The following is a 19744-nucleotide window of genomic DNA, read 5'->3' as shown; positions in this document are numbered from 1 at the left end:
CTAAATCTGCCCTGCTCCAGTTTCAAGCCACTGCCCCTCATAATTTTCTCAGTGTGATTTTTCCAGCAGCACTGGTTCAAAGGCCTCTGCTACCTCAGTGACCAGCTGGACATCAATAGCTGCTGCACTTCTGTGTCTGAAGAGGACCCACAGGAAGGCTGGGCAGAGAGTGCTGCCAGTGCCAGGACGAGGGGCAAGGGTTTGAAATGGGAGGTTAGGGTTGGACCTGATGAGATCATCCAACTAAAATAATTCTATGAGGCTATGAATTCATGTGGCCAAGGGTGGGCAGAAGCATAAAATCATAGAACCACAGAACTGTTGAAAACCTTTGATATCAAAGTGGCCTTCCAGTATCTGGAGGCAGCTACAGGAGAGCTGGGGAGGGTCCATCGACAAGGGCTGGGAGTGCCAGGACTAGGGGCAATGGCTTTGAGCTGGGAGAGGGGAGATTGAGACTGGAGATGAGGAAGAAATTCTTGGCACTGAGGGTGGGGAGACACTGGAACCAGTTGCCCAGGGAGGCTGTAGATGTCCCCTCCCTGGAGGTATTCAAGGCCAGGCTGGATGAGGCTTTGAGCAAGCTGGGCTGGTGGCAGGTGTCCCTGCCCATGGCAGGGCGTTGGGACTGGTGGATCTTGAAGGTCCCTTCCAACCCAACCCACTCTATGAATCCCATCCCCAGCTACCACCCCAGCCAGCTCCTGCAACAAGCACTTGTGCTCCCCAGCTCCTTGCACACTGGAGTCTTTACAACTCTTGTTCCAAACCCAAACCATTCTGTGACTCTATGATCACCAAGTCCAACCATTCACCTAGAGCTCAGTGTCACCTCTGCTGCTAAGCCACTGCCACTGCACCACATCCCTCAGCACCACATCCCCACCAATTTTTCTGGCACATGAGAGCATCAGTTTATTACCTTGGGGTGGCCACAACAACCCTCACTGATGAGATCCTGCAACTGTGGTGCACATCACCCAGCCAAGACTCAAGTGCACTGGAGCCTGATTCTGCTTTCCAGGCTGAGGGATGAATGCCAGTGGCAGGGAAGTGCTGCACCACCTTTACCAGAGGTGTGGGCCATCAATTGAACAAGAGTCTGACACACATGAGGCACACTAAGGATGCAGCCCAGTTCTTCCTGCAAGGCAAGAAGATTTAGGGAGCTAATCTCCAGGTCCAGATTACAGCATGGCTCCACAGCCCTCAGCAAGTCAGGCTCCCCAAATCCAAGGACCACACTGGGGCTGGTGAGGATTCAACTTCAAATCAAAGTGTGCTGGCAGGCTGGGGATGCTTTTGAGGGTAGATGAGTGACTGATCACACTTAATGAGTGAATTAAGCTCAACCAGTGTCAACAAACTACGAAACTAACCACTAAGCATTGTCTAGGACTTAGCTTAAGACACTTTGGATCCTTCAGGGACAGACTTTTGAGCAGGGCCTGTTGGGACAGGACAAGGGGGGATGGTTTGAAACCAAAAGAGGAAGATCCAGACTGGAAAGAGAGACAAGGGTGATACTTGGCATCTTGGGTCCAGAGGAGGCCACAGCAATGCTGGCAGGGCTGGAAGCCCTCTGCTGGGAGGCCAGGCTGAGAGAGCTGGGCTTGGGCAGCCTGGAGAAGAGAAGGCTCCAGGGAGACCTTCTGGTGGCCTTGCAGTGCTTCAAGGGCCTTGCAGAAAGCTGGGAACAGACTTTGGAGCAGGGCCTGTTGGGACAGGACAAGGGGGGATGGTTTGGAACCAAAAGAGGGAGTTTGAGAGAAGGGAGAAATGTTTGACCCTGAGGGTGAGGAGAGCCTGTCCCAGGCTACCCAGAGAGCTGGGAGCTACCCCATCCCTGGCACCAGTGCAGGTCAGGTTGTTCGGGGCTGTGAGCAACCTGCTCTGGTTGGGGATGTCCCTGCTGACTGCAGGGGGTTGCACTGGGTGAGCCTGAAAGGTCCCTTCCCACTCAAACCACTCCATGAGCCTGTGGCTCTATGGTTTAGCTCCAGTCTGTGGACTGGGACAGGAGAGCATCGCTGCTCAGCTGCCCTGCAGGTGTGGAGGAGCTGCTCAAGGCTGGTCCAGCTTGGCTGCCACACAATGGTTGCAGCTCTGGGAGCAGAGAGGACTCATTCTGCCTGATAGGACCTAGCACCTTCCAAGGTCTCTTCCCACCCAAACCAGTCTGTGATTCCCTGATCTCAGCCTCCCTTTCCCAGGATGCTGGAGGTTGGAGGAGGGCTGTGGGCTGGAGCTGGATGAGCTTTAAAGGTCCTTTCCCACTCATCCCAGCCTGTGACTTTCTAACACACCTCATCCATCCCTCTGCACAGCACAGCAGCCAGCACCTCACTGCAGTCATTCACCGGCACAAAACCATCACCAAACATTTAGGGGCAGAGTAAGTCCCAAAGCCAACACACAAACAAAACTTGCTCCCAGCTCTCCGAAGGTGAGGCCAAGGACGACTGCCCAAGGGATAACTTTGTTGCAAGAGCAGAAACACTTGGCCCAAACCAAGCCCCAAAGCTGCATTTCAAAGCCAGGATGCCCATGGCAGGACAAAAGAGCCACCAGGGAGACCTGGAGAGCAGCAGTTGTGCAACTGCCTTCAGTTGTATAACATCAGCCCTCTGTTTTCATCAACTGCTCAGAGCCAGAGTCAGAAAGCAGCAGCCCAGAGGAAGGGTGGTGTCAACATTACCTTTCACTCACCCGAGAGAAAAGGAGGAGGAGAAGGGGGGGGGGGGGGAGGCAGAAGTCCTCTGTCGTTAGTGCTGCTGCAGAGCCAAGCGGAGGGGGTCCGGCCGAGCATCGCACAGCCCTGCTCCCATCCCAGCCTCTCCTGGCTGGCCAGCACCACAGACCCTGCAGCCAAGCAGCCTCTGGGAGGAAACTGGGAGCTGCTCCACTACTCTCCTCTGGCCAGCGTGGCCTTTGTGGATGACTTTAACAGCAGGAGTCACACAGGGGAATGCTCACTGCAGAGATCAGCTTCCAGCTGGCTCAACCCGAGAGCTGTCTCCCCCTCGAATTTCCTCCAGCACCCACTCACCAGCTTCCCTCCCTGCAAAAATGTCTGCTCAAAACCATCTTGACACGCAGCTAAGCAGCCCCATCTGAAGCAGCACAACTTCCCTGCCTCAAAATGGCAGGAGCAGGGCAGAGCACACCGCTCCCATCCCACCGCAGCAGGTCTCACCCCCACCGGGGCTGCCCCCCAGCACTGTGGCAGCAATACTGCTATCCACAAACCCTGGCTGCTTCCCAGCGCCAGGGCACAGCCACTCCACACGGCCAGGAGCTTCCCTGGACAGCTCAGGGCAGGGAAGGTCAAGTTTTAACCATTCACAAGGCATCAGCATGTTCCAGCAAGAAGGGCAAATGAACTTAACCTCCTGCGTGCCAGGGGCTGCGGCCAGCCGGGCACGGAGCAGCTTCCCCGGGCATCAAGAGCCTGGCAGGGCACCACGCTGTGCCCAGCTGGGGAATTCTCCACTCCAGCCTCAAATGACCCAGCACCACAGCTCCCAGCCAGACACCCAGCACCAGGTGCCCTCCAGCCAGGCTCCTATCACTGCCAATCGCCAGCCTGCTCCTTCCACAGGTACCCTCGGCCCTTTGATGTCAGATGGGCAGAGATGTGGCCACGCAGCATGTCTGGGGAGTGGGAGCAGCTGCTGGCTTTGAGGGCAAGGTGGGACATGCAACAGCACCCCAAAACCACAGCCAGGTTCAGCTCTGAGTCTGCTGAAAGAGCTCCAGCCAAGCTTGCTGCCTGCCTGCCTGGAGACATCTGGCCAGGAGGGCTTTGCAAAGGTCCTGTTGGGAACACAAAGATCCCAGCCAGGGAGCTGCTGGAGGAGCTGAGTGGAGCAAACTGCACCAGAGCCTCCATTTGGGACAGCTGAGCTTCAGGAACTAACCACCACCACCACCAGGACTTCTCAGTGCCCTACAGCAGAAGTCTCCCAGTGCCTGCAGACAAGCATCCACCTAAGCAGCTTAGGAGAGAGCATTGCCTTGAGCTCTCAGACTGCTGCAGACAGACGACAGACAACCTGCAGCTTCTTCGCTGGATGCTGGTCAGCAAGAGCAGCTTTGCCCACCCAGAGCCACATGGAGCAATGAGAAAATCATCCAGAGCAATCCCAGCAGGCCAGCACCAAACAGGTAGAGAACACCCAAATGCAGAACCCCCCACCCTGGGCCTCTGGGGAGCAAACACAAATTTATTGCGAGCAACACTGACGGTGCTAAGAGTGAAACACAAAGCAAAAGAACAAATGAAGATGACAGTACCTGATCCTCCAAACTGAGTGCTTGCTAGGGTCGTGGGTCTGTTTTTTCCATTAGCCACTGGCAGGGGAAACATCTAGAAAAACAAGAAGATGAGAGAGAAAGGGAAGGAGAAGAGATTTGAGTGCGTTGGTTTTACTGGGCTGCTGCTGAAGGGGGCAGAGGGGGCAGGCGTGGGGGGAGGAAACAGGGAAGAGCAGCACTTGATTGATGCAAAAACCTTTCCTCCCCCTTCTGTCCCTGCTCCTCACATCAGCTGCAGGAGGGGCAGGAGCAGTGCAGCTGGGATGCAGGCACATTCCTACGTGCAAAGGCTTCTCCTGTGTACACAGCCTGGCTGCTTCCCTAGGTGCAGCTGAAATCCAGCCAGGAAGCAGCATTGCTGTGGTCAAGCCCAAGAGTTTCTGCCCTCAGTTATTCACTGAGGATCAGACTGGAGAGTGCCCATGGAGAAAGGCTGACTCCATTCATAAAAAGCTATCTTATTAATGCTTGCAAATATCTAAGGGGGTAGGGAGGGAAGGAGGATGAGGCCAGGCACTTCTCAGTGGTCCCCAGTGACAGGACAAGGGGCAATGGGCACAAAATTGACCACAAGAAGTCTCATCTAAAGATGAGAAGGAACTTCTGTACTGTGAGGGTGGCAGAGGCCTGGAGCAGGCTATCCAGAGAGGTTGTGTGTCTTCTTCTCTGGAGCTTTTCAAGGCCTGCCTGGATGTGTTCCTGTGTCACCTGCCCCAGGTGACCCTGCCCTGGGGCAAGGGTGTTGGACTGGATGATCTCCAGAGGTCCCTTTCAGCCCCCACCATGCTGGGATTCTGTGAAAATGACAGCACCCCACAGAGCTCCTTGTACCCCACAACACCCACAGCAAGCCAGGCCTCATCCTGTGTCTCCCAGCACCCTGCAGTGCCTGGGAAGGACAAGGGCTGCCTGTGGACTCTGGCAGGCACAGGCAGAGGTAGTTCAGACATGCATTTGAGTGATGCCCGACCTCAGTGCAGGGAGCCTCACACCAGCTATGGGAGGGAAGAAGCCTCCATAGAATCAGAGAGCTGTTTGGGCTGCAAAAGGTCTCCCAAGACCATCCAGTCAAACCACCATGGCCACCAAACCATGGCCCCAGGTGCCATGGCCACACACTTCTTGACCACCTCCAGGGATGGGGAGACTCCACCACCTCCCTGGGCAGCCTGTGCCAATCCCTGACCACTCTGACAGCAAAAAACCTTTTCCTCATCTCCAACCTAACCCTCCCCTGGCACAATTTCAGGCCATTTCCTCTTGTCCTATCACCTGATCCTAGGCAGCAGAGCCCAACCTGGCTCCAGCCTCCTCTCAGGGAGCTGCAGAGAGCAACGACGTCTCCCCTCAGCCTCCTGTCCTCCAGCCTCACCCAACCCTCAGCTCTGGCAGTGCCATCACCTAACACAGCCCTGGGGGTGCCGTGGGAGAAGCAGCAGCAAAGGCACTGAGCCCCCTGCTTAGAAAGCTTCCAGCAGGTCTCTGCTTGGCTCAGCCTGGCTGCTTGTTTGCCGCGCTGCCGCAGCTTTGCTATCCCAACTAATCTTCGGCTGGCGGAAAGCTGCCTCCCAAACACTGCAAACCTCCTCAGCTCCCTTGTATAAATATTGTTAATCTAAGCTGGGAGGCTTTCAGGAGCTGCTGTTTAAAATTTTATATGCACCTGCATGCAGCAGGCACCCAAAAAAACCCCAAACACCCAAAAAACCCACCCCCCCCCCACCCCTCCCCAGCCTTAATTCCTCTCCACACAAACGAAGCTGCAGCCAATAAACCAACTGGTGGGAAAAGGCTGAGTGAATTAACATTTTAATATCCCTTTCTGGTTTGGGTTTTTTTTTACTGCTCAGATACTTTCACCACCAAGTTATTTGAATTTTTATTATTTTTAGCTTTGCAACGTCTGAGCAACTCCCTCCCCCCTCCCCTCCCCCCCTCCCCTCCCTCCCACCCCCCCCACAAAAACAACACCAACAAAACAACAAGTTCAGTGCTTTGAAGCTTTAAACAATGTGATGGTGGCAGCAGAGCCTGGAGAAAGGCAGCAGCTTCATGCCCTGACAGAGCTGATGTCTGGCTGTGGTCAGAAGCATTCCTCTGTACAAAAGCCTCTGCCCAGCTTTGTTTGCACAAAGGCTGGGGAGGAAAAGAAGGGGGGGGGGGGGGAGGGGGAAGAAAGGAAAAGAAAACAACAACAACAACTCAACAGTTAAACGTGGTAGAGATGCAAAGGGAGCAGTAAAGGAACCCAAAGTGCCACTCAAACAAAGCACACAGGCTTGGGATGAATGCCCAGCCTGCCTTCAGTCAAGGTGTGGAGAGCATCTGGGTGTACAGCAGCTGGCCTGCAGCCACCTGGCCTCAGCCATCCTGAAAGGAGGCTGCAGGCAGGTGGGGCTTGGTCTCTTCTCCCCAGGATCAGGTGATAGAAGGAAACACTGGCACAGGTTGCCCAGGGAGGTGGTGGAAGCCTCAGCCCTGGAGGTTTTGAAGGCCAGGCTGCATGTGGTTCTGAGCAACCTGATCTAGTGTGAGGTGTCCCTGCTCATGGCAGGGGGGTGGGAACTGGATGATCCTTCTTGAGATCCCTTCCAGCTCTGACAATCCTGAAATGGGCTCAGGTTGGAGATGAGGAAAAATTTCTTTGCTGCCAGAGTGCTCAGGGCTTGGCACAGGCTGCCCAGGGAGGTGGTGGAGTCCCCATCCCTGGAGGTGTTCCAGAACCCTGTGACCATGGCACTTGGGGCCATGGTGGGGTTGGGTTGCTGATTGGATCTGATGATCTTAGGAGGCTTTTCCAACCCAAACAATTCTCTGATCCTGATCAGTTTAATGGTTTCTGGAACAGGCTGCCCAGGGAGGCTGTGGGTGCCTCTGCCCTGGGGGTGTTCAAGGTCAGTTTGAATGAGCTCTTGAGCAGCCTGGGCTCGCTGAATTGAGAGATGTCCCTGCCCCTGGCAAGGAGGTTGGAGTAGATGAGCTCTGAGATCTCTTCCAACCAACTTCTACAACCCTATGACCATCCCTCACTCCCTACACCCTGGCACTGCTGGAGTGCTCCTGCTGCAACCCTCCATGAGGCTGCTCCCAGAGCATCTTTGGTTGGAAGAGACCTTCCAGATCATCCAGTCCCACTTTCAACCCAGCACTGCAAGGTCACCACTAAACCATGGTCCTAAGCACCAGGTCTACACACTGCTTAAACACCTCCAGGGATGGTGACTCCACCACAGCCCTGGCCAGACCATTCCAATGTTTGAGACCCCTTCCATTGAAGAAATGTTTCCTGATATCCAGCCTGAACCTTCCCTGGTGTGGGCTCCAGAGTCACTTGAGGTGGCCCAGAAGACCCACCCCCCATCAAATGGGCCTTGTTTCTTCAGGCAGTGGGGCTCAGAAACACCACCAGCAAACTCACAAAACCAAAGCCTTGCAGCCTACCTTTCTCTGTGCAGCTACAGGTTTTTCCTGCCCCTTCTCTTGCTGTGCTCTGCAAAGATCTCTAAAATCACTAAAAATGGACTTGACCTGGTGGATGCCACCTGGCCTGTGCCCACTCCCTCCCCTCTTAGGTAAGGAAGAGGATTAAGTGGCTACAAACCCCCTTTCCAAGGTAGGGAAGAGAATTAAGTGGTGCCAAAACCCCTTTTCCAAGGTAGGGAAGAGAATTCAGTGGTGCCAAAACCCCTTTCCAAGGTAGGGAAGAGGATTAAGTGATGCCAACCCCCCTTACCAAGCAGGCAAGAGTTCTGCCTGTGTGAGCAGGGAGGGCTGGGATGTGCTCATGGTATTGAGCAGCAAAAACAACAAAAAAAGGGCAACAAACACGCCCAAAAAAGCCCTGCTGGCTCTTTTTCAGGAGCATTTCTGCTTCATACTTTGCTGATGCTGAAACCCCCCTCCAAGGTCTGAGTGGCAAATGCAGGTGGAGAAAATGAGCAGCTTTCTTCCATTGTGCAAGCAGAGCTTTCAAGTTCTGCAGAAGAGCTGCTGTGGTGTTCCCCCCCGAGCGGCAATCCCCAGCACACCCCCGCGCCTGGGGGATGCCCTCTTGCCCTCCTCACCTCCCTGCCTGCTGTCAGAGAGGTTTCAAGACTGATGCAACACCTTCCTACACTCCCTCCCCAAGGGCCTGAGGAGTCACTGACCCCTCTTCCATCCCAAGGCAGGTGGGGATGTCAAAGCAGGGGGATGCCAGAGGTGGGGGGGAGGGATCCCCGGGTCACCCCTGGCCTCAACACCAGGCTTTGTCTCCTCTCACTTCTCAACCCCAGGAAGTGTTTTGGGGCTTTTGTGTCTTCTGCCAGTTTGTTTTTCCACCCTGGTGTGGGCTGAGGCTGGCTGGGTGCTGCCTGCAGGAGCCCAGCACCAGTCATAGGTGAAGTGCTGGCTGCCTTTGCTGGGCTGTGCTGCTCACAGGCAAAGTTCAGCCACCCACTGCCAATTTCCTTTCTGCTTTTAAATGCTGCTTTCAAAATAAATGGGCAGGGAGGCAGGAGACAACCAGAGCTGGCACATACCCTGGGGAGGGACCCAGGCACAGAGCAAGGACCCAAGCATGAGCATCTGAGGAACTGCCACTGGGTCATTCCCTGGCCTCTCTTGGATTTGTCAAGGGTTATGTAAAACCCTCTCCCCTGTCCCTTGCCTTAAGCTGCTGTATTTGGTTTCTCAAGCCCTACCTCCAGCCTCCCCAGCAGCTGACCACAACTTCTGCATACCCTCCTATCTCCACTTCCACCCCTCCCAAAGAATTTCTTCTCCCAGGTTAAAAGATGCAAAGCCAAGGCATGGGAAGATCCAAACACCCTCAGCCACCTCGGTGGAGGTTCCTGATAAGAGACCTCAGGCCGCCACCAGCCAGCTCGTAAGCAAGAAAGGGAATCTGCCAGACACAAGGAACAACAATCAAGCAGCATTTCATTTCTTGTGGACCTCTAGCAGTGCATCAGTGTTTTCAAATTAAATAGCTGTTTTCACTTCCTCCACTCTCCCACCTCATGAACTCCAGGCTGAACTCAAACCCTGAAATCTGTTTTGCAGCGTGGAAAGTATCCAGCTGCTAATTCAGGGAGAAGAGGGAATTCAGCTCAATATCCACTGCCAGCAGGATATTTCATACGTGTTCATTTAAGACCAAACCTTCCTGACTCCAGCCCCAAACGTCCACCGTGGCCTGGAGTCAAACTTTACAACTGCTTCGCTCTGAACAAAAGCTCAAGTTTTATCAGGAGAAACCAGGAGCTGAGCCTCGGCTGGAGCAGGGCACAGGGTACAGCTTCAGCAGCCCCCAGCGCCTCAGAAGCGGCAGCAGTGAGGACAGGAGGAGCTTGCTCCAGCCCTGCTTGCTGGAAACCCTTTGGTTTTCAGCCCCTGCTCGCTAGGAGCAGTTTGGTTTCCACCCCCTGCTCGCTGGCTGCAGCCACCAGGGCTGGCGTGCAAGGAGAGCAGCCGCTCACCGAGGCAGATCCTATCTGACTGCTCAAGCCTCTGCCCACTCTGCAATGTCTCATGCAGCTAGAAACCCACCCTGACAAGCAGCAGCCCCGCAGCATATGGTTAATACTCTGCTAATAATCATGGCTGTTAACAGCATTTCACTTCTGCCAGAGCCCTAGGCTGGCACGCAGCCGCCTGCCTCTATCTCGCTTGGCAGGCGTGCTCTGCGGCACGGACAGGTCCCCAGCCCCGATGGCTGCTCCAGCCCAGCTCTCTCAGCGCTCTCCAAGCATCCCAGACTGATTAGGACACCCTCCCAGTACCTTCCTACCACACACCAGCACCACAGCAGGGCTGGGACACCACCCAGGGCACCCACGGCAGTTCTGGGCATCCCTGGATAGCACAGACCGAGGGCAGCTCCACAGACTGACAGAAAGGGTTGGGTTGGAAGGGACCTTAAAGGTCATCCAGTTCCAGCCCCCTGCCATGGACAGGGACACCTCCCACTAGCCCAGGTTGCCCAAGGCCTTGAACACCTCCAGGGAGAGAGCATCCACAACCTCCCTGGGCAAGCTGTGCCAGTCTCTCCCCAGCCTCACTCTCAACAATTTCTCCTTCATCTCCAGTCTCAATCTCCCCTCCTCAAGCTTCAATCCATTCCCTCTCATCCTATCACAACAAGCCTCAGCTACCAGGCCAGGGGATAACACACAAAACCCAAGCCTAAGAAAGAGGCTAAGCCAGCAACTGGGTTCTACAGGCAGGATGCATTCTCCAAAGCTCTCCTCTGGATCTGCAAGCCCTGGAGTCCTGCCAGGAAGCAGTGGTGAGAGCAGCTTACAAATTACCTACATTTTGGGGCAATTATTAAAGACAATTTGTTCCAAGGTGGAGGGAAGCAAGCCTGCTGCCATGCACAGCCCAAAGCAGCCCTCAGACAGCGGAGCTGGGGTGGGCTCTGCTCCTCACCTGCACCTTGCACACCCCGCTGATTTCTAACCCTTTCATTCCACACTGGCACAAAGCTTTGGGCAAGCACCTGGCAGCTCAGGAACTACCCAATGTCTGTATTTATTAAAGGGCTGGAAGGCCAATTAAGATCATCTCAAACCACCCTGCCTTCTACTGACCCCACAAGCACCCCTCTGACCATGCAACTCCACTCAGTGCCCAGCAAGACACAGCACTGAGCTGGACCCCACAGACTGTGGGGGTTGATATGTCCCTAGGGAAAAAGGAATCAAAATCCTGAAGGAAATGCTTCCAGAATCTCTCCCTCTAACCTTCCCTCCCAGCTCCTCTCTTGCACTGTTACTGGACCAGAGCTCCACTCACAGATTGCATTGGGTTGGAAGGGACCCTCAAAGGGCATCTTGTCCAACCCCCTACAGGTATCAGGGACACTTCCAGCTAGAGCAGGCTGCCTGGGGCCAGCAGGAGTCTGCTCTTGAATGTCTCCAGGGATGGGACCTCCACCACTTCCCTGGGCAACCTGTTCCAGTCCCTCCCCACCCTCCCTGTGCAGAACTTCCTCCTGATGTCCAACCTAACTCTGCCCTGCTCCACTTTCAAACTGTTGCCCCTCAGCCTGTCCCCACAGGCCCTTCTGAACAGCCCCTCCCCAGCCTTCCTGTAGGCCCCCTGCAGATACTGAAATGCAGCTCTGCATATTCAAAGAAAATCAGAAATACTCTTGGAAGAGGCAGGCTTTGTGGTCAAACTGTCTGCAGGGGAGAGCAAGGCAAGAGCAACCCATGGAGCAGCCTCTTCAACAGCCCCACACTGGGCACCACAAGCTTGCCATGCCAGGGTGAAGCCCAGCTACTAGCTAGGAAGGGTAGCTTCCCATGGTAGCTACTCATCCTTCAGAAGAGATGTGAATATTCCCTTTATGCAAACCCAGAGCAGGGGGGGTGTGTGCAGAGAGGAGGGTTTGTGAAACAGCTCTGGCTCGAATCCAGGCTGCGTCGGAGCCCAACTCATCCTGGAGGGAGCATCTTCCAGTCCCTGGCAAATGACATCTGCAGGCCCTGACCCTGCTGCTGCTGCTCACAGAGCCTTACCCAAACCAGAGAACCAGTCCTGGTCGTTCCCAGGGTTACACCAGGGTAAAAGTGTTGGAACTGAACCCAAACTCAACCATTTGGGTGCAGGCTAATCTCCATGGACAGAGACAGTGGTGTACAGAGGAACAGGTCAGGACCCCTCCAGGGAACACAGCTCTGAGCATGCAAATGAGGATGGTTTGTTACAGCAGAAACGAAGGGCTGAGGTTTTTAAAGCTCTAAGCAGGGAGTGGGAGTTGATTTTTATCTAAAGGGGGCAAAAAAAACCAAAGCAGGAGCCCTGCAGCTCCAGCCAGGGAGCAGACTTTGGGTGCAGCTCCAAACCAGGCACTCTGGGCTGCAGGAGATGGAAATCTCCAGGACTGCTGCCCACCCACAGGACCTCTTGAGATGACAGAAGGACAAACAGCTACAGCACCACTCCCCAGCAAGCCCTGAACATAGCCCTGGGTTTCAACCTTCAGTTCCTCTACCAAGCAGGCTGCTGTGGAAACACATCACTGGCAGAATTACTCTGTCAGTAACAGAACCAGCTGGCCAGGAACTGGGCCAGTCCTGGTGCAGGATTGCTCTTGGGGGGACTGAGAGACCCTACCACCAACTGCCCCACAGCACAGAGCCCTGCAGAGGCCTGGTTTTATCCCCAGCAGCATAAAAATGTTTCTGTCCCATCACTAAACCTCAGCACTCAGGTACAGAAAGGCAGCTGAGCCTCGGCACTTCCCACAGGCCTACAGGCACCAGTGGGTGCCCCCAGTTCTGCCACCACTTTCCCCACTTCACTCCTTTCTTCCCCAAGGGGCAAGAAAATCAACCCAGTGAGGCCATGGGCTGGGTGACCTGGGACAACCCAGAGGCACAGCAGTGCCACTCATGGTTATTCCTCCTCACAGAGATGTTTGGAGTTTGGGGTTTTTTTTTCCTATCTTCACAGCAGTTTGCTTATCTAGAAAGCAAGACACAGGCCCTGAGGGCCGTGAGGGTGCAGCACACAACAGAGGAACCCAACAGCAAGTCACTTTCTTCTGAACACAAACTCCCCTCCACGAGTCACCTGCCCAGGACAGCCAAGCACCGGTGCAGCAACCTGCTGGGGGCTAAACTTCACTCTGCCACAACCAGAAGGGACCTCTCCTGCCACCCCCGAGCTGTGCACACCCTCCAGGAGGAAATCTTAGGTCCTGGTTCTCTGAAAATAAACAGCTCCTAAAGGCAGCTGAAGGTTTCCAGGATACAAAAGAGCGGAGTGTGTGGAATACAAGTGTCCAACTGCTGCAAAAATAATGTGCTGGAGAGCTTGGACACGTTTCAAACTGTGACAAAATAACCTGTGGGAGCAAAAGTTTAATGGTCTGGAGCTGGGGAAGAGGAGGGGAAAGAAAAAAAGCCTGGTTAATCGGCTACTGAAGTTACAGCTTTCAGACACTCACCCAGCCCGTCGCACAGTGAGCGCTTCAACAGAGGACACTCAGACTCCCCTTCCCCTCGGAAAAGCAGCCCCCACCCCACCTCTCTGTGCTCCCGAGGCACACTGCTTTTTTTCCTGGGGGGGGGAGGGGTGGGGGGCAGGAAGGGATGAGGAGGGAAGGGAGAGAAGAGGCTGAGGCACGGCTTTAACTTGAAAATAAACAAGTTGCAGCACATGTGCACAGGCACACACAAACAGGGCACATCTGAAACCCATCACGGCCAATTTACAGGCTCCCATTTCCTCCCTTCTGCAGCTCCAAAACACCGCACACAGGCAAAGCCCCGCGGCCTTTAAAGCCCCCCGGCAGCGCTCTCTTACCATACTGAAGTCCAGCAGGTCACTGAGCTCTTTGTCTGTCCCAACTGCAGCCATTCTCTGCTGCTGCTGATTCATACTCCCACAGACTCAACAGTGGCAGCCCTAGAGAAAGCGAGGGGGAGGGGAGGGAGGGAGGGAGAGAGAGCGAGAGAGAGAGATTTTAATGACTAGAGCAAACTACCCACCCCATTGATGAATATTTTAAAAAGCCAGAGCCAGGGAGAAAAGGGGCAAGGGAAAGGGGGGGGGAACCCACAACCAACAAAACATCCCCAGCACGTCTCCAGCAGCCAAATCCTGGGCTCAGAGAGCACACTCAGAGTCCTCACATAGCACCCAGAGGCAGGAACAAGCGCTCTATTGACCAGACACACACTTGTATGTTAGTTTTTTGCTGCCAATTCCACTAGTTGAGGCCAATTCTGTTCCTGGCGTGTGGCAAACCAAGAGGGGGGGAAACAAAAATAGGGGAGAGGAGGGGGGGAGGAAAAAAAACCCTCAAGTTATTTATCAAAGGGTTCAGGCAAGTTATCACTCAGGCGCTTGTCTGGCTTGGCTCGCCCCCTTCTCCTTCCCCCACACTCCTCCCTGCAGGAGCCTCTCTTGTCCTTGCCTAGTTTTGTTTAAAAGGGGAGAAAAAAAAGCGGGGGGGGGGAGAAAGAAAGAAAGAAAGAAAGAAGTCTGATCTCAGGCCTCTTTCCTTCGGCTTGCCGAGCACCTGCAGCTGCGTTCGCAGGGGGCGAGCCTGGGCTATGCCCGAAGCCAGGCTGCAGTTCGGCGAGGAGCTGAACTTCTCGCCGAGAGAAGAAAAAAAAAACCACAACCCCAAAAAGGATTGGGAAACAAACCCCAAAAAAACACACCGAAGCAAAACAACAACAAAAAACACCAACCCCCAACTTCGAAACCGTTTGGCAAAAATAAAGCCCTCCGGGGGCAACTTTGCAAGCCAGGTAAATATTATCCTTCCTCAATTTTTTTTTTTTGTGTTTCTTTCTTTCATTTTAAAGAGAGATTGATCTTTTTTTTTTTTTTGGTTCTTTTTTGATCTCCTCCTCCTTTTTTTTTTTTTCCCTCTGGCCAGCTCGCTAGGATAGAAAAATATTTCTTTGGGAGGGAGGAAGAGAGGTCTGGGAGGAGATAAAAAGAGTCCTCCTTTTTTTTTTTTTTCTTCCCCCCCACCCCCCCCTTCATTTGGCTTTTTTTTTTTTTCCAGGCACTCATTCATGGTTACAAAGGGCAGCTGGCCAATAAATTTAACTCATTAATCATAAGGCTTTAAGGAGGAAAGAAAAAAAAAAAAGAAAGAGAAAACTCCACACCATCCACACAGAGTTAGGAGGAGGAGGAGGCTGGAGGCAGGGCCCCGGCTTCAGCCACCACATTTCAATGAAGTTTTACACGCACACACACACACAAAAAAAAGGGGCTGAAATCAGCCCAGCGTGGGTAAAAACCCTTCAGCACAAGAAAAATCCAGCCAGGGGAGAGTTTGTTGTTGTTTGGGGGGAGGGAGGGAGGGGGGTATTTTGGGTTGGTTTTTTTTTTAAGCCTTTTCTGGGTCTTTAAAAAGCTTTTTCTTTAAGTGCCACCCATGCATCCGTGCAGGATTTTTAAAAGCAACTTTACCAAGCTCCTGCTTTGGCCGCGCCGCTGGGGTCGCGGGGCGGGGGGAGGAGATGAGATCGTCCCTGTTCGAGCCCTGAACCCCCGAGGAAGACTGGGGGGGAGGGGGGTCTTAAGCATCACTCCAGCAGCCTCTATCTCCCGTCCCCCCCCCCCCCCCCCCAAACCCCAGCAGTTCCCCCAGACCCTGGCAGCCCTGACAAGCTCTCGGACAACTTCAACAATACACATTCCCCACCCCAAATTCGCTCCAGCCTTTTATTTTTATCCCTCTCTCTCCCCTATTTTTAACTCCAACCCAGGGAAGCAGCGCCCGGACCCGGACCGGGAAGCGCTTTACTCCCCCCGGGCAGCACAAAGGCCGGGCAGAACTTGACCCGGCAGGCACAGGGGGCGGCCGGGGCGGGGGGGCGGCGGCGGCCCCGGGCTAACGCGCAGCAGATGTCCGTTCTCCCCCCCGTCCCGCTCGGGTTTCCTCAGCGGGGCCCGGCGGCGGCACCTTCTCGCCTCGGACAAAGGCTCGGCCGCCCCGAGCTGCTCCCGCTCCCGGATCCCTCAACTCCAGGCGCGGCCTGAGCAGCCCGGGACACGCCGCGGGCCCAGCCGGGCCGGGCCGGTTCCAAGGGGGCCCCCGCTCGGGTCGGACCGGACCGCAGCGGGCCCGGCCGAGCCGCACCAGGCCCAAGTGGTCCCAGCCGGGCCGGGCCTCGCTCGCCCGCCCCTTGCCAGGCCGGGGGTCCCAAGGGGAGGGGGAAGGTGCTAAGCGGGCAGCACCACTGCGCTGCGGGAAGTGGACGAAGTGGGTCAGTGCCCCCCGAGCCGCTCCCCCGTGCCGTGGGGAAGGGATCCCAGCCCCCCCCCGCCCCGCGCCGAGAGGAGGAGGTCGAAAGGAGCCCCCGCGGGCCTCCTCCCTGCCGTGGGTGGAAGCGGGCAGCCCCCAGGCCGCGGGGGAGGCCGCGGCAGCCTCCCCCGCCCCGCCAAGTCCCCCAACTTTTGCAGAGCGGTGCCGCGACCCAGGAGCAGGGACGAGGGAGCCCCGGGGGCGGATGCGTCCCGGGCCAGGGGCGGCAGAGAGGGGTTGTGTGGGGAGGGGGTGCCCGGCTGAAGTTCGCAGCAGGACGGGGAACCGGCTCCCCCCTCCCGGAGATGGGGGGGAAGCGCAAACCGCCCGCGAGCGTGGGGACCCCCGCCGGCTGCCCGCCCGCCCACTCCCCACCTCCCCCCGGCCCAGACAAACTTTGCCGAGAGCCGACGGCGCGGGGGGACAATGGAACCGAGCCCCGTCCCGGGGCAGCGCCGGTGTAGGGGTGGGGGGGGGCGGGCGGGCAGCCGATGCCCTACAGCGGGAGCACTGGGGAGGGGAGGGGGAACGCGTCCGTATTTTTCATTATTTTATTTGGGCTTTTTATTATAATTATGATGATTTATTTGTTTTTTACCTGTTCCGGGGCAGGCGCGCACCCCAGGCGGGGGGAGGGGAAGCGCATGAAGGTCCCGCGAATACCGGGGCGGGCAGCGAGTACCGGGCACCGGGCGGCGGCCGCGGCGCCCAGGGCCGGCGGGCGGCGGCGGCGCCTATTGTTCTCGCGCCGCCGGCGGATACAATGTAACGAAGCGGCGCGATCGCCCCGCACCGGGCGGCGCGTGCGCCTCGGCCCGCCCCCGCCTCCGCCTCCCGCCGCCGCCTCCTCCTCCTCCTCCGCCCGCCCTGCTGCTTAACGCTGCTGCTGCTGCCGCGCCCGCTCCGCCTCCTCTTCCTGCCGGCCCTGCTGCTGCTGCTGCGCCCACCGGCCCCGCTGCCTCCGCATGGTCTCCCCGCGGCGGCTGAGACGCGGCGCCCCCCGCACTCCCCCCGCTCACCCCGCTCACGCCTCCCGGCCTCCCGCCCCCTGCGTGCTGCAGCGCCTCGCCGCTCCACACACAGTCCCGGTTGTATCCATCCGCCGACCGCACAAGCAGCAGGTGGTGGGGAGAGTGCTGCGCCCCATGCACGCCGTACTGCTGTGAGAAGAAGTGCGGCGGCTGCTGAGTGACTGGGACTGGCCGACGTGGCGGAACGGGAAAGGGGCTGCGGGAGGGCACCACTGGAAAAGGGGCACTATCTTTTCTAGCGGAGGGGGATGACAACAGGCTTCTGAAGCCAGCCGTGACGACACGGGAGCTCCGCGCGATGGACTGATAAAGCCACAGGGCGCCATCCAACAGCAAGGCCCCGCGACTCTGAGTGGCAAGCGGTACCGCTAATCAGAGCGCGCCTTGTCCTGGTTCCCGCCCACCGAGCGCGGGGGGGCGTGGCGTGGCGGAGGCCACTGGTTCACGTCGCCTTCCGCAGCTCTCCCCCGCGCCTGGCTGACAGGGCCCCCGCCGGGGCCGGGCGGGCCGCGGAGCTATCCCGGTGTGGGGATTTTGCCGGGGGCCCGGCGGTGCTCCGGGAGGGAGCTCCCCCATCCCGGTAGATTCCTCCTCCCCTCTTCCGTCTCTCGCTGTGGGGTTGCTTTACCCGGTGCTAGAGGAGCCCCGGCGGGACTCGCCCTAGCTCTGCATGGGAGCCGTGGCCTGGCCTTGTCGCCCCCTCGGGATGTGCCAGCCTTCCCTGGCCGTGCTGGGGTAATCGGTCAGGGCAGCCCAACCACCCCCGGAGCGGAGCCAGCAGTGCGGAGCTGTGCGAGGCCTGCAGGCCGTGGTGCCTGGCTGCCCACACGGGACCCTGCCAGCCCCAGCTGGGTTTGTGCTGCAAAGTCCTTCACATCTTCCCGCCCGTCCCTCCCCAGCTTCAACCCCGCGCCTGGGTGCGGGCACTTAGAAGCCGGGCGGCAGGAGCTTTGTATCAAAGGTGCCGGCTGGGCAGCCCTGGAACCCTGTGTAACAGTGCCCTGTGCCTGCCCAGTTCACCGGGGTGAGGGAGCCTGCTGCTGGGAGGAGTATTCCACAGAGTCCCAGCAGGGTGGGGTTGGAAGGGACCTCTGGAGCTCACCCAGTCCAACCCCACTGCCAAAGCAGGGCACCCACAGCAGCTTGCCCAGGAGCACAATGGCCAGGGGGGGTTGGAAGCTCTCCCCACAAGGAAACTCCACAACCTCTCTGGGCAGCCTGCTCCAGGCCTCCAGCACCCTCACACAATGCAACCTTCTCCTCCTGTTCAGGTGAAATCTCCTGGCTTCCAGTTTGTGCCCACTGCCCCTTGCCCTGTCCCTGGGCACCACTGAGCAGAACCTGGCCCCAGCCCCTCTTGCCCCTGACACATCCTTTAGCTCTTGCTGAGCATTGCTCAGATCCCCTCTGGGGCTGCTCTTCTCCAGCCTCTCAGCCCCAGGGCTCTCAGCCTTTGCTCCTCACAGAGATGCTCCAGGCCCCTCAACAGCCTTGTAGCCTCTGTTTCTGTGGTGCCCAGGCAGCTACTTCCTCATGGGGTACACTTGCTTAGTGCCTCTTTAAAATGCCACCCAGGGAGGAGGGAGTCAGATCCGGGGGATCCCTGATCTCTCCTCACCCCAGCACTACTGCCTGCTCAGGCTCCCACCACTACGGAGAGCTGATGCTTTGTGCCCAGCTCAGTCGATCCAGGCAGGTGCAAAGGCAGATACAGAAGCCTGTTGGTGCTGAGGGCTCAGCTCAGCTCAGCAAGTCCACACCAGTGCCTGTCAGGGGGATCTGTTTGGATCTGGGCTCTCATCCAGGCGCTTTCCCTGGCGAAGGCCTGCGGCTCCTGCCCTGCCAGGTCATCCCCAGAGCCCTCGGTCAGCCAGGCTGCTTTCATTTTCACTTTGCCTGACCGCTGCTGCAGCAGGGTCCTGGTCCAGCTGTCACTGGGACCTCAGGGCCATTTGGCTTCCTTTCTTAAAGTGGAAAGAATTGCCTGCATTTAATCGGGGTCGGTGACCAAAGTCATCTCCTGTCACCTGGGATGGATCTTCCCAGTGCCGAGATGGCCTCCAGCCCCCTTGGGCAAGGCTGGGGGTGTGTGGGCTGGCAGCGAGCTGCTGGTTGGGATCCAAGGAGTGGGAAGGGTGCACCACCAGCCACCACTGACAGCAGCCATCTGTGCCCCTCCCACAGCAGCAGCCTCCCCCAGAGATGGCATTCAGCTGCCCCAGGCACACCCAGCTCTGGTCCTGGCTGCGGTGCCCTCAGCCCTAGGCAAGGAGTCTGGCTGGGGAGCTTGGGCTGGGAGTGGGAAGCTGGGCAAAGCACAGATGGAGCTGGCCACTGCCTGGGAATCAGGGCAGGGCTGAGACCTGGGCTGATGGGGTGCCAGGGATGCAGCCCCCTGCCTGTGCTCCTGCTCCCAAAGGGAGGGGAGCGCGGCCTCGTGAGCTGCCACTCTGTACAAAGAGGTCACCCACCTTCTGCTCCTGCATTTCCTTCATGCCTGATCATTCCTCAGGCTGCTGTCACCCTGCAGCACCCCAAACCCAGCTGGTGCTCCCCACAATGGGTTGGAAAAGACCTCTGAGATGATCCAGTCCAGCCAGCAACCCAACCCCACCATGGCCACCAAAACATG

At 57.1% G+C, this 19744-nt stretch overlaps 1 protein-coding gene across 14 annotated transcripts in view; it reads right to left on the bottom strand.

Moving 5' to 3' along the window:
• Positions 1-16896, bottom strand: part of TCF3 (transcription factor 3) — a 97654-nt gene extending 80758 nt beyond the window's left edge. For all 14 annotated transcript variants that reach the window (XM_054174953.1, XM_054174956.1, XM_054174958.1 and 11 more), the window contains exons 1-3: positions 16680-16896; positions 13615-13716; positions 4297-4369 (exon numbers count right to left, since the gene is read on the bottom strand). In XM_054174953.1, coding sequence (XP_054030928.1) covers positions 4297-4369; positions 13615-13689 — 148 coding nt within the window. In that variant the 5' untranslated portion in view covers positions 13690-13716; positions 16680-16896. The remainder of the gene's footprint in view (positions 1-4296; positions 4370-13614; positions 13717-16679) is intronic.
• Between the last annotated feature and the right edge of the window lie 2848 nt (positions 16897-19744).

The sequence above is a fragment of the Dryobates pubescens genome, chromosome 31, assembly GCF_014839835.1.
Source record: "Dryobates pubescens isolate bDryPub1 chromosome 31, bDryPub1.pri, whole genome shotgun sequence".
NCBI lineage: Eukaryota > Metazoa > Chordata > Aves > Piciformes > Picidae > Dryobates > Dryobates pubescens.
This window is presented reverse-complemented; position numbering and strand designations above follow the sequence as displayed.